The 13,030-nt window shown below is 38.8% G+C and overlaps 1 protein-coding gene across 1 annotated transcript in view; it reads right to left on the bottom strand.

Annotated features, from left to right (window-relative positions):
• Positions 1–13,030, bottom strand: part of GLRA2 (glycine receptor alpha 2) — a 128,449-nt gene that overhangs the window by 26,788 nt on the left and 88,631 nt on the right. The window contains exon 8 of the mRNA XM_067289731.1: positions 443–592. Coding sequence (XP_067145832.1) covers positions 443–592 — 150 coding nt within the window. The remainder of the gene's footprint in view (positions 1–442; positions 593–13,030) is intronic.

Below are 13,030 nucleotides of genomic sequence, written 5' to 3'. Positions count from 1 at the left end.
CCAGATCTCAAACAGGTGCTGATATCAGCAGATTTGGATGATGTCAGAGAAATATATTGGTACACTATTATCATCGCTGCTTCCGACTGTACCTTATCTGCTAGTAGATACCCCATAATAGCATAATATTTGGGGACTGAAAGAAAATCTAACATCAGTCTGGTCTGGAAGAGCTAATAAGGTACAGCTGCCTCAGGAATTGCAAGAAGAGAATAAAAATCTCAGAATCAGTGACCAATCCATTGACATTTATTGATAAGGTCAATGAGCTGCAAATAAACCCAGTAGCCAGTTTTCAGCTCTTTGTCAAGGAGTAAATCACTCAAAAGAAAACCTTAGATTGAGACTTTCCTTCAAGGGAAAGAAGAACTGAGGTGAGAAATCAGACTGTCAGCGTGTTGTCAGGGCAGACTCAGTCACCCTAAGTAAAGAGCAGCTGTACCTTGTTTTGTCTTCTTTGCCTTCGTCGAAGTCTCAGAAACTCCTTGTGCTGTCGTGAAACAAAGTTGACTGCTGCATATTCCAGTAATGCAGCAAAGACAAAGAGAAGGCACACAGCCATCCATATGTCAATAGCTTTTACGTAGGAGACCTAGAATGAAATAGGACACAATGCATTATATTCCAAACTCCTTCATAAACTGAAGATATTTGCTTGAAAAAATAAACACATTTCTGCACAGCCTGAGTTCCAGTTGTTCCAGTTGTTCTTGTTTGTTTGTTTGTTTGTTAGCTTGTTGGCTTGTAACAAGTAAAATAATGGAACTATTCATGGAAATGTGTGCTCACAAAAAATACATTAATTATGATTTACTGTCTTTGGCAAAAGAATTAAAATTAGTCCTAACAAAATATAAATGCTCTCATAGTCACAATCACAGCTTATCAGAAAGAATATGGAGATAGGGCAAGATATGATACATATTGGAAAACAGCCCTGAAAAGTTTATAGCTGTGACTCTCTTAATCCCTTATGAACCAGTTACCATATTCATTAATTAGCTATGTTTGGTATCCATAACCCCAAAGTAAACTCAGGGTACAGCATCCCACTGGTTGACATAACTTCATATATATGTTATTCAGTATTCACTCATAGTTGCTTGACCTTTATCCAACAATTCTATAGTAAAAATACATCTTCACAGATATTATATATTACAGATATCCAAATACCAGATATCATTTATATAGTAAAAGCCCATTCTGATTTGAATTGAATGGTCCACTATAAAATCAGATGTATCCCAATACTGTAATGTCATAGGGCTTTTTATCCTATTACCCACACAGTAGGCTAAACAGTAGCCAGTTAATGAGCTACACACTATTCATGTCAAAGGTACGTTGTCCTTCACAGCTGTGTTTGTGCTTTGTCTTTCCTTGTAGTCTTAAAGTTTTTAAGCAAAGACTTTATATATAGGCAACAGCAGGTTTTCTCTTTTGTTTACCAGGTATTACATCCAGGGTGAAATTAAAATCATCTGACTAAATGTCTGCAATGCACATACGAACTAGTTTTCTAAACTTCTCTGATATGAATGAATCAAGGAATGAAGAAGAATAGGCATTTCCAGGATGCAATGCATCTGACCTGTTTTAAATGTCTGCTTTAAGAGTAGATGATAACACCCTAAGAGTGCGTCTTCATCTTCATGTCTGTAAAGAGGAGCTTAAAACCACTCTCTCAGTGTAGACATGAGTGGGCTTTACTCAGTTGTCTGAATAGAAGCATCATTTACTGCCACCTTAGGTACCTAGCCTCCATTTGCTAGTCCACAAGAGCACAAATCTCTAGTATCATATTGGCAAGTCCTCGGGAGATGTCTCAGATACCCTAGGGCACCTCAGATGACACCACCACCACCACACAAATGAATTATATCTCTAAAGCTAGGCAAAATGGATCTCACCCAAAACTCTGAAAAATTATAGCAAACAGGTATTTAATGGCTGAATAATACCCTCTATGGTAACCATTTCAATGCAGTCAGAACACAGAGTGGTCTGAAAGGAAAGCAAAAAAGGATGTGCTGTGCATCTGGTGCTCTAATGTTTAATAGACCCAAGTCTCCTCCCTGGACAACCTCTAGCCTGGGATACTTTGCACACACTATTCAAAATGACCTTGCTTTTATGGTAGTGGCTACCATTTCACATTGAAGGAAAGCATGCCTATTTCAGGAGTTTTTGCTCCTGTTCACCACTCATTTGAATAGCATCAGTTTTCAAAGTCTTTAGAGCATTTTTTTGTTTGTTAAAATAAAATAGAATTTACTGCCCTCCGTGCTCCAGCAAACAATATGAGCAAGGGAACTAGCATTTAAAGACTGGCAGAAATGATACAAGCTCCATTCTGCAGGTCCTGAACACTGAGCAGGAAATTTCTGAGGAGCCAAGTACTGCTGCTCAGCACATACAGCATTTAGCAGGGAGCTTGCCTTCTCCAAAGGGAATACTATAGTATTATAGTAAAGGCTATACTCCAGCTCTGCACTGCAGTGCCCACTGCCATGCCCAAAATACAACATGCCCCATCTAAGACAGAAGAGAAGCACTTAGCAGGCTAAGGTCATACTATGAATTCATTCTTTTAAATTAGATACACAGCAGGGATGCATTTCTCTCTCTCACACAGTAAAATCTTACAAGTTACACCTTTACTGAGCAGCTGTAAAAGCCAGTGAAAACTCTACAGTGTCCCAGACACTGTGCCACAGACTGAGGCACAGTAGGAATCAAGCCACTGTAATTTCTGTAAAATGGAGCTGAGTATAGATTGTTTGTTACCTTCTTTTAAGGGGCAGCTTGTTTTCCTTTACAAATGCCCTTAGGAGTCATACTAGACATGCATAAACAGCTGGAATGTGCTGCCAGAAACAGCACAATGCAGGGAACTGAAGCCACAAGAATCAGCATTTCTGACTGTGCAAATCCTGTCCTAGTGTGCTTAAAGCACTGAGGGCAAAATAATAAAGGAACCCCTGAGTTAGCCTTCCTGCCACTTACACAGTACTGCCATAAATGGCCTTCGCACAATTGCTGAGCCAGCTGGATTATTTTAACTCCAGCCTACTGGGCTGGCATCAGAGGAACACAATATACTTGGCAGGTACCTAGCTTGTTTTATCGTTTAGCCATTGCCCTACCATGGCAGAGCTTTAAATGAGCAAACAGAAAGTGATTGCTTCCAACAGCACATTAAAAATAAATAATGCAAAAGTGCTGCAATAAGTGACAACTGAACCCTTCGTTTTCAAATCATTTTATGCAATTTTCCCTTTTTTGCCCGTTACATGCAGAGAATTATGTTGCTAAAAGTCTAAAAGCCCATGCAATTTTCTGAAAATAGGATTTTTTCTAGCCACCCCAATGCATGGAAAATTACTCAGATCTACTGCACCAAGCCTAGGAGGGCTAAAGCACGCACAAAGCAAAGGATCAGTGGATTTCACGGTCCGTCAGGGTCAGTCCGTCAGCCTCAGCTGACATTCACCTGTGTCTTCTTTCACCCACGAAAGGTTCACATTCACCAGATCCTAGACTGTTCTGAAGCAGACCTCTCTCAACCACCTCCCCTGCTGAAGCTGTTCCACTTTGTATAAAAACACTTAAAAATGCATTGGCTTGGGGGCTTGGAACACAGACTCCCCTTCCTAGATGAGAATCTTAACCACTGGAATATAAAGTCATGCTTTGTGTCTGAGTCCCACGCACAGGCATAGACTGAGGAAGCCCTATCACAGAGTATTTCATGGTGGCTGAGCGATTTACTTAGTGACATGAGCACAGAAAGGGTTTGAATTTGATCTGCACATTTCAAGTGAGTGCTATAATCACTTGCCTACCAGATGCTGCAGCTTCTTCCTGTGTTTTGTGAGAAAAACTGGCTCATATATCAATGACATGCCCTTTCCTAGGAGCTCCTCAGCGTTTCCCCCTTATCTCCACAGGAAACTCTCCTCTCTGCAGGCTGTTTTGTGGATCTTATTCCTAGGTGCTTATTTCTCTTTTGCACTAAACAGGGAATGTTACACATCCAACTTTCCTTAAAAAATGTTGCTATGTGACACACACTAAGAAAGTGGGGCCTGAAAAACTGAGTACTTTGTGGTATTGTAGGCACATTCATTGTTTCAGCAGGTTCTTCCACCAAGTCCATAAACACTGTTAGCAGGGTTTTTTTTCCCTAGATCACAATATAGCATGAAATCTCATACATTTCCCCAACTGAGAGGCTTGACTTCACCTACTTTGATAAGGACCAGCTTCTCACCAAACAATACTATATCTCTAGCTTCCTTAACTACCATGTCCATACTCCATGCTCCATATTCACTTCTGTGTTCTTGTAGGGCATAATAAACCTCGATTTTTTTGGAGTGGGTTTCATCTCATCTAACTTAAAACATCTATTATGTACATATCTTTTAAACTTAAATGGTGAGAAATAAGCATTTTAGGGCAAAATGCATCTAAGTGGAATGTAGACAGCTATACCATAGTCAAATAAACTGCACCTGAAAATGTCAGTCTCTCCTTTCTGACCAACACTGGAGTTTATATTGACTAGTTCAGCTATAGATATCTGTTTTGCATAGGCCTATATTGGTTAGATAAAGCCCATGAATCATCCTTGTTAGCTAATGTCTTCATTTAATTTTAAGCATCAAGCAGAAGTTATATCTAAAACCTACCCCATAGTGGTCTACATAGTACAGACTGTCCCCTGAGCACTTGCTGCCTTTCCCATAATTTCAGTTACAGGACAGAATGCAAGGTCTGCAGTAACCCTACAAATACAGACTTAACATTATCAAGCTACCAAGTATAAAATAAGATATTAGTAGTGGGTTTTTTTTTTTTAGAGGTAGACACTGTAAAATTTTATCTGAAAAGCCTATAAACCCAATAAGACATTGGCTCCCTTTACTTTATGGAACTTGTAGAATTGGATGTTTGGAATCTTGGCCTCATTCAGCTTTATCACTTGCAGAAAGTACATTAAGCATTTCTTGCAGTTTTCTTTCTTTAAACAACTTAACTGCTCTGTATTTTACTTCATGTTGCAGAACTTGCTCTCCAGGGTTTTATTTTGGGGGTTTCTGAGAGGCAATGACTCTCTCTCAATCAAACCATGAATTATATTAATTATTCAGATGCTCTGTAAATGTTTCAGGGTGAGTTAATGAGGGAAATTTTTCACAGTGAGGTCTGTCTGCAACAGGAGCCAAGTATGATAAGGATGAGCATAATAAATGTGACAAAGAAAGCAACTCCTTTCCCTTCATATATTTCCTCATCTTTTATTTGGCCTTGTGCACTGTTTAAATAAAAGAGTGGTTTGTGCTCTATATAATGTTGCTGTAACGTCAGTGAACTCAGGGAAGTTCCTGAAAATGAACATCAAAGGAGGATTTAGGGTATTCATGAAGTGCTTGTATATATTAAACCTTTTTCCAGCCCTGTTTATTGTAGCACTGTGATTCTCTCACACCTTCTTGGTATCTTTCCAGATATAGCCGTGGGTTGAAACTGGAATGAAGCATTCTTTTGTAGAGAGAACCTGAGGAAAAACATGGTCATGGGTACTGCAGTCGGGCAGTTGTCATTTGTTGAGATTTGTGAATCAACCCAAATGTGAGCTCTATTTCTGATATAGCACAAGCCTCCTGAGACTCCAGACAACTGCTTTAACTCTCTGATTCAGTTTAAAAGATGTAAAATGAGAATAAAAACACTTCCAATCTCTTTCAAAGTTCTACACTATGAAAATCAATAAGCATTGTGAGGTGCTCAGAGTGTGGTAAGAACCATATACTCACTATTTTCATAGATAAAATTTGATGAAAAATATCTCTGAGTTGTGATATGAAGCCAAAAACCTCTGGTTTTGCATGGTACCACATTCCAGGCAAGACTTTTCAAAGAAGGAAATTTTAAAGTAGTTGGAAATGTTACAATTTGAAATTAATTTCTCCTATGAATTAAAGAAAATCTCTTGGGAAAAAGATTTCAAAGAAGTTTTCAGATTGGAAATATGAAAATAGAAAAAATTACCCTTTAAAATTGAAACTAGAACAAAAGTTATGTAAATCTACCTCCCAGTACAAGGTGTTGATGTTGTATAAAATATCTATTTATTTTTTTAAACCAAAACATTTACACTAAATACTGTTATCATAAAACTTATTGTATTTTCCAAAACATGAATTCATAAAGAAAATGATAGTTCCTTCCTGCAAAACAGCTCTACATTGCTGAAGCTGAAATGGCCAGTCCCAGTTACAGCACATTTTCCAGGCAGAAAAATTTCTGAATGGAAAAAAAAATGCAGCCAGCTGCTGTTATAAGGGAAGTATCTACTTTTTGGCTCTCTCTAACTCTGGATCTTTATTTTGACTCAAGTGTTTCACCCTGTGAAGTACCATCATTCTAAAACAAATTCAGATCAGAATTCAGACCACAACAGGCTTTGGGACCATGCTGGAACCTGTGTGACTCTGCAGGACAGTCAGAGGGCAGACCATCAACACCAATTCTAGCTGCTGGGATGTCCCCCTTCTACATCCGGTAGTACACGTTCACCCCTAGAAAACCTGGAAAGGTCCTCTAGGTCACAGATAATCTGCCTTAATATATTTTATCTTCTCTGTGGAATATCCATGTAATCAGGATGAGCTAGAGCCTAGCTCAGCTTTTCTTGCCTCAGCTAGCTCGGTCTTTGACCCAAACCCAGAGCAAACCTTCGGCTAGGAGTTAGAGCTCTCCCTGGCCTTGTGAGTGAGTGGTTAGAAAACACCACTGCAGAAATTGATTGGCCCCTTTCTACTTTATTAAAAATAAGGAAGAATCAGGAAGAAGCCAAGAACCGGCTTGTAGCCGGGAGAGGTTGAGGCCATCTTTGTGATGTTTATAGCGCACCCACTGCAACACGCTAATAAAGAACCAAAGTAATGACTAGCTTTACTACAGAAAGCAATATTATCAGGGAGCCCAGCAGTTCAATGTTGAAACCCTGGCGGTGGGGAGTGGAAGAGGAGGGAACAGTAACTAAAGCTATCATTTCCCAGACTGTGATAAATGTTTGCTTGCCTCTGCAAGATTTTAATGTCTATATTCTTTCATTTATGTACATTGCAATGAAAAGAGTTTAAGCCATCAGAGCTATTACTCTGTTACTGGAAAATATGTATGGACCAGATTTTGACAGGAGGCAGTTCATCACTGAATCAGCCCTGTGGAAGTTGTAGGTGTCCTTTGTTTGCTCACTTACTGCAGCACTAGGTGGGCTGGAAAGACAGAGATCTGGCTCGTGACCTTCTTCCCTTTTGAGGTGAAATGGGGTTAAAATCAGGTCCCGCATGTCCTACTCAGGAAACAAGCAACTACCCTCAGGTTAACATGCCTATCCAGAGTTGTTTGTTGGATGAATAAATGAAAAAATGGCAATAATTGGTCAGCCTGAAACACACATTTTCCAGTTATTTAAATAAACAAACCAAAATAGTTTGTTCAACTCTTTTTTTTCAGAAATATTTACTTCATCTTCCATTTTTAATGAAATGTGGGCACCTATCAAGACAAAACAAGAAATGACCAAGAATTATTTAATTTAAAATTTTGAAACAAACTTCCTCATACATGCAGCCATTGGGTTTTTTTCCACCAAACTCAGCAGAGACTCACAAATTGCTCTAGTTACTCCAAATTGCCTTTTCTGGTGAATAAACTATTCATCCAAAATTTTTTGCTCTATTTCTATTGCTGGTTCTGCTAAGTCATGAGATGCTAAACCTTCCACCCACTGCTGATGCAGAACTAAATGCTGGCTGTATTGAAGCCAGAAAAAGCATGGAAACCGTTTATGGTTTGTTTTTTCTTCAAAGGCAGTTCTTTAAAGATGTCCAGAGAGTTAAAGTATTTACAAAGATGCTCAGAGGCAGAATCTGTGGGCAGAGGCCAGATGTGACAAAACTCTAATACTGCCAATAGCTAGCTTTTTTTTTTGTTGTTGTTGTTGCTACTGTGCATATACCCTTTCAGTGTTTGCATTCTTGAACAAGAGAAGAAAAATATGACCCCTTCTCCAAAGAGTTTTCAATTCCAAGGAAGGGAAATAGCATTTCTGCAACATATCACTTCTCTGCTATAGGCACTACAGCCAGCCAGAAGTTTCCAGAGAGGAAGTTTTCCTGCTGGAAAGCAACGGTTTCACAAACCCAAAGGAGAACGCTAGCATCTTTGACTTTGACCATGGACACAGGCCTGGTTTTGTGACAGCAAGTCTCTGCCAGCCGTTCTGGCAAGAAGACAGGCAGGCCTGGAGATGCCACTTTGGGGGCCAGGCTCTGTGACTGGGAACCTGGGGCAGGAGTGCATGCGGGAACCTTGCAAAGATAACTCAGGAAAGTCAAAACAAACTGTCTTTTTGATTCTTTGAAAACTTACATTTTTTAATTCCTAGTCTCATCACTGTTCAAAACTTTTTTTTCCCTCTTAGATCCATATTTTCCCTTGGAAAACAGATTCTGGGTACCACTCAGCCCTAATATCCACAGAAGCAGTACCTGTTTGTGAGTAGTGATGGCCACCAGCGTACCAGTTCGATCCCACTCCCTCCAAAAAGCAGGCAAAGTGTTTCCCACTTTCAATCAGAGTGGGATTTGCCCCTAAGAAACTGCAGGTATCCAACATTTTGTGAACCTCTGCCACACATGGTTAAGAGCTTATTCACAGGATCATGTTATAGTATACCCAGCAGGATGTGATAACGGAGGCACAAAATAGTAACTACACCCGGGAGATCTTTATTTCTTTAAATTATATGATTATATTATATATGACATATTACAAAAAAGTAAACGTGTTATAGGTAAAGGAAAGCTATTCTAGAGAAGCAATAACATATTTCTCTTTAGCATGAGTTGTGTCTGTTCACACTTTATGATCTTTCTTCTCAAACAGCATATTTCCATCTGTAAAAAATGTAATCCCATTAATACAGAATCAGTTATCAGGTAGGTGAAGTCAAGAGTGCTTGTTTTTCCTTCCCAAGGGCATACAAAGTATTGGCATATTCATCATGTGTCATTTTGTACCATCATATGGTCTAGCTGCCTTGTATTTCCCATTCCTGAAAATTCATTCTTTCTGTGTAGGAAATTTAGACAAAGATGCATCATTTCCACTTCAAAAGCCCTTGACTTAATGTGATTATTTTTCAGACAGAAAAAAAAAAAAAAAGAGCAATAGCTTAAGGGAGTTTTTCTGCCAAACAGTTATACAGCTGAGAAAACAAAAGCTTGTGCTTTGGTATGATAATGGTGTTGGTTCTCAGTTTGGGAGCAAACTGGGTGATTGTGTTAGGCAGTGATAATGCAGGAACAGCCTGGTCTCTATTTCTTGGGGGGACTAAAACTCTCATTGAAACTGTAGCCAGGGTCAAAAGCCCAATGTTGTGGAAAGATAATCAACTGTCTGTTGTATCACTTTTTACTAAGAGGACACTAAAATGGAAAAGTCTCTTATATCAAGGCCTGGAGTTCAAGTCTAGTGCAGATCCTTACACAAATTGCTAACAAAAAGGTACAGATGTGAAATGCTGAATTAGCTGAAAACAAGAGGATCTGGTGATGCTGTTCAAGAACTGTGCTGAGTTCATGCCTTGTAAACAGGGACAGAGTGGAAGGAATGAGCAGATCCGCATCTGAGAGTGTGAAGCTGGGCCTCACTGATTAACAAAATGATAAGGGAACCGGTTATTTCTGTCTGTTTCTCTATTTTAAGGCACCTGTGAAAACAAGCTTTGGGGAAAATCCAAACTCTGAAAGAGAAGGAGAAAAAAAATGCAAATTTCTCTATTCATTGTTAGCCAGGACTTTGGGGTACACCAGGGCAGTACTTAAGTCATCTCATTGCCCTGATCCTGAAGAACATACTGAGTGCAAACACGTCAGAGGACACTACCACTTCCTCCAGATCAGCCACATCCTGAACACTATATGGAAATAGAAGATGTGGTTCTTGTCACTCTCCAGTCTGGTCTCTCTCTGATCCTTTTGTAAAAAAGAGTCTGGCTTAACTGACCGACAAAAATGTGCTCTGCTGTAGTGTTAGTGTTGCAAGTCTGTGACCAGGAGGCAGCTAGCCCCCACCCCACCCCAGTCCAATGTCATAGTCGAAGGTGGTACAGTTTTGTCAGATCTCTGACAAGCCAGTAAAAATCGTCGTCTGTGCTTGAGCTGCCTCAGAAATAGAGCTGCAACACCAAGCACAGGCTTCTCTCCAATAATATTCTGTGCATCTCCACTGTCGTCCTCTGTCCCATTTTGTATGTTTTGTCTTCTTCTGTCCTCAGGAAGTCAGTTTTGAATAAGAGCTCCCAGGCATTAACAAGTCTTTTTCTTTTTTCCTTCAAAACCAGCCATTTTCCTATAAAGCTTTCTACAGTCAAAGGGAAAAACAACCCTTCTGCCTCCACAAAAACCTAGGGTTCTCTGTGTGTGAGGACTCCACGCAGGTTACTGCAGCATCTCAGTGGTCCACCAATTAATTCTTCAGGTTTGGCTTGTGAATAAAGAAAACCAGAAAAGGAAGCTCAGACTGGTGGAAATAAAATAGAGAATACCAATATTTGTGACATTCTTGCATATGAACCAAAGAAACTAATAAACAGACAGGTGGAACCATGTGATCAGTTTATAAAGGTAACAGATAAGAGTAGATGTCCCTGCTATAAGAAAACAGCTTCTTGTCATTAAGTAATTGAGAGACATTCATCACATGGAAACACCTTCCTACCTGGTTGGATCAGGAACTCATTACAAATTGAGAATTATGCTAGGCTGCATTAAGAGATGGGCAAATACACATAAAGGCAGCTTCTGTAGTTATATAACAATATCAGTCTCAGGACTCATTTAAAATAAAAGTTTCAGGCACTTCGTTACTAGTAAAATCAACAGATAATATTTCTGTAGTGTCATTAAATATGCACTTGACTAGTTGGACTCTAAGTAGTAAATTCTTCGGTATAGGAGAGTGTGGACAAAAACAATCACCAAAGAAAACACCTGAGGAAAATTGAAGTGAAACCACAAAACCATGATTGCATGGTTGCTGGCAAGCATTGCTGGCAGGATTTTGAAACAACGTCATTAAATTCACTAACAGAGTAATATGCTGATACTTACCAAAGGAGTATTTATATTTAAGATTCATTTGAAATAAGAAGTCAATGTGGTATGTATCTGTGTACAGCCAGAATGCTTATTTCTGAAATGCCAGGTTCTCTATTGTGATTACAGTTTTCTGAAATTTATTTTTTTTTAATGGAACATTAACTTAGATTCAGACAACTGTTTTCCTCTGTAGATTCAAAAGAATGTGTGAACCAGTATGCATCACCTCAAGTGAATAGTAATCTTCATTCAGCCAAGCCAGATGCAGCCATTACACCTGCAACCTGGTTAGGAAGAATTGCACCAAATTGCATTATTCTTTGACCTTTGAAGAATTAACTGTCTCAGCACACAACTGTTATCAAATAACAAATCAGGATTTCTTTTTTTAACAATAGGAACATATCCCTTCTTTTCATGTAAACCAAGCAAGAACAGTACAACTGACTGGTGGTAATGCAGCTACTGAGATCAATATGAGAAACATTTGCACCTATGGGTACATGTTTAGGTATTATTTTTCTATTGATGGCATGAAAATTGTGTTAATGTTTGGGTGACTGCAGAGCATTCTACAGCATCCTCTCCATGCTGTATTTTCTATTGTAGTCACAACTAAGTGAACCATTAAAAGTGATCCAGTTCACTGAACCAAACAACAAAAAAATCAAAATTAGAAAAAAGGATGCCTAGGGCAATATGTCTTTTTTTCTTTAACTCTTGATCTCTGCTATTTGTGAATAGAGAGTTGATTCTTCTAATTCCTGCCAAAGATTCTATTCCTAAATTCTGGATTTCTTAGGACTTCCAGCAGGATAATTTGGGGAAAAAGGTATTTGTGTATTTTTGTGACTGTCAGTCTCTCTAGATTACAGAGATTAGGTTGTAAATTAAACATATCCTTTTGGTTAGAGAAAATTGCCTTACCAACACTAAATATAGCATCAGACTAAAACAACTAAGAATGGGATGATTCATTACATTACTCTCACCATCTAAACATACTTCTTTCCTGACTATTAGTTGATTGGTCACTTATGATTACTGAGTCACTTATCATTCTTAGTGATTCTTCTGGCTCTGTATTCTGAATTGCTACCTTCATCAGAATAAACCAGAAGAGAGAAAGAATATGTTTTTGGTGAATAATTTAAGTAATACGTAACCAATAATAATGGTGCAACAAATATATCTGGATATGCAGTCCATCAAACTATTCTATTTTTGAAGAAGGGAATTTTAAATGAAAAAAAAAAACTCCTTAAAAAAAGATCCTGAAGTTGACATTGAAGAAAACACAGGCTCAAGAGGGATAACATGGTCCAATTCCAATTGTAAGTGTGAGTGAGTCACATTTCATGTACAGTAAAGCACTTGAGGAAATGCAGAACTGAAAGAGGATGTACAACAGGAATAATAGAATATGGCAAAGGTGAAACGTACGTAGAAAGAAATTGGTGGTCTGAATATTAATAAGCAGAAAGAAAGAAAGTGGGATAAAGAAGGCAGGTGAAATGCAAGAAAATGGAATTCTAATAAAGAGGAATGAACAGCAGCGTGTAGCAGGATTCATACAAAAATTTCTCTTTTTTTAAACTTTAACTGAATCAGTTTTCATATTCTAAAGGGATCGTGGTTGCCACATTAATGTAAATATATGTAAGTACAAACCCACAGTAGCTGAAACCCTTCTGCTCAGGACCTGGGTCAATACTATTCTTGGTGAAACAAAGGTTGCATGCCCCAGACTGCCATTTTGAGGAAGGTCATCTGCCTCAGCACAGTGCAGAAAGCACAACATTTCATGCTTTTCCAAGGACTCTTCCAGCAAAGAGCTTGCCTCACCT

Source organism: Apteryx mantelli, chromosome 1, assembly GCF_036417845.1.
Source record: "Apteryx mantelli isolate bAptMan1 chromosome 1, bAptMan1.hap1, whole genome shotgun sequence".
NCBI classification, from domain to species: domain Eukaryota; kingdom Metazoa; phylum Chordata; class Aves; order Apterygiformes; family Apterygidae; genus Apteryx; species Apteryx mantelli.
This window is presented reverse-complemented; position numbering and strand designations above follow the sequence as displayed.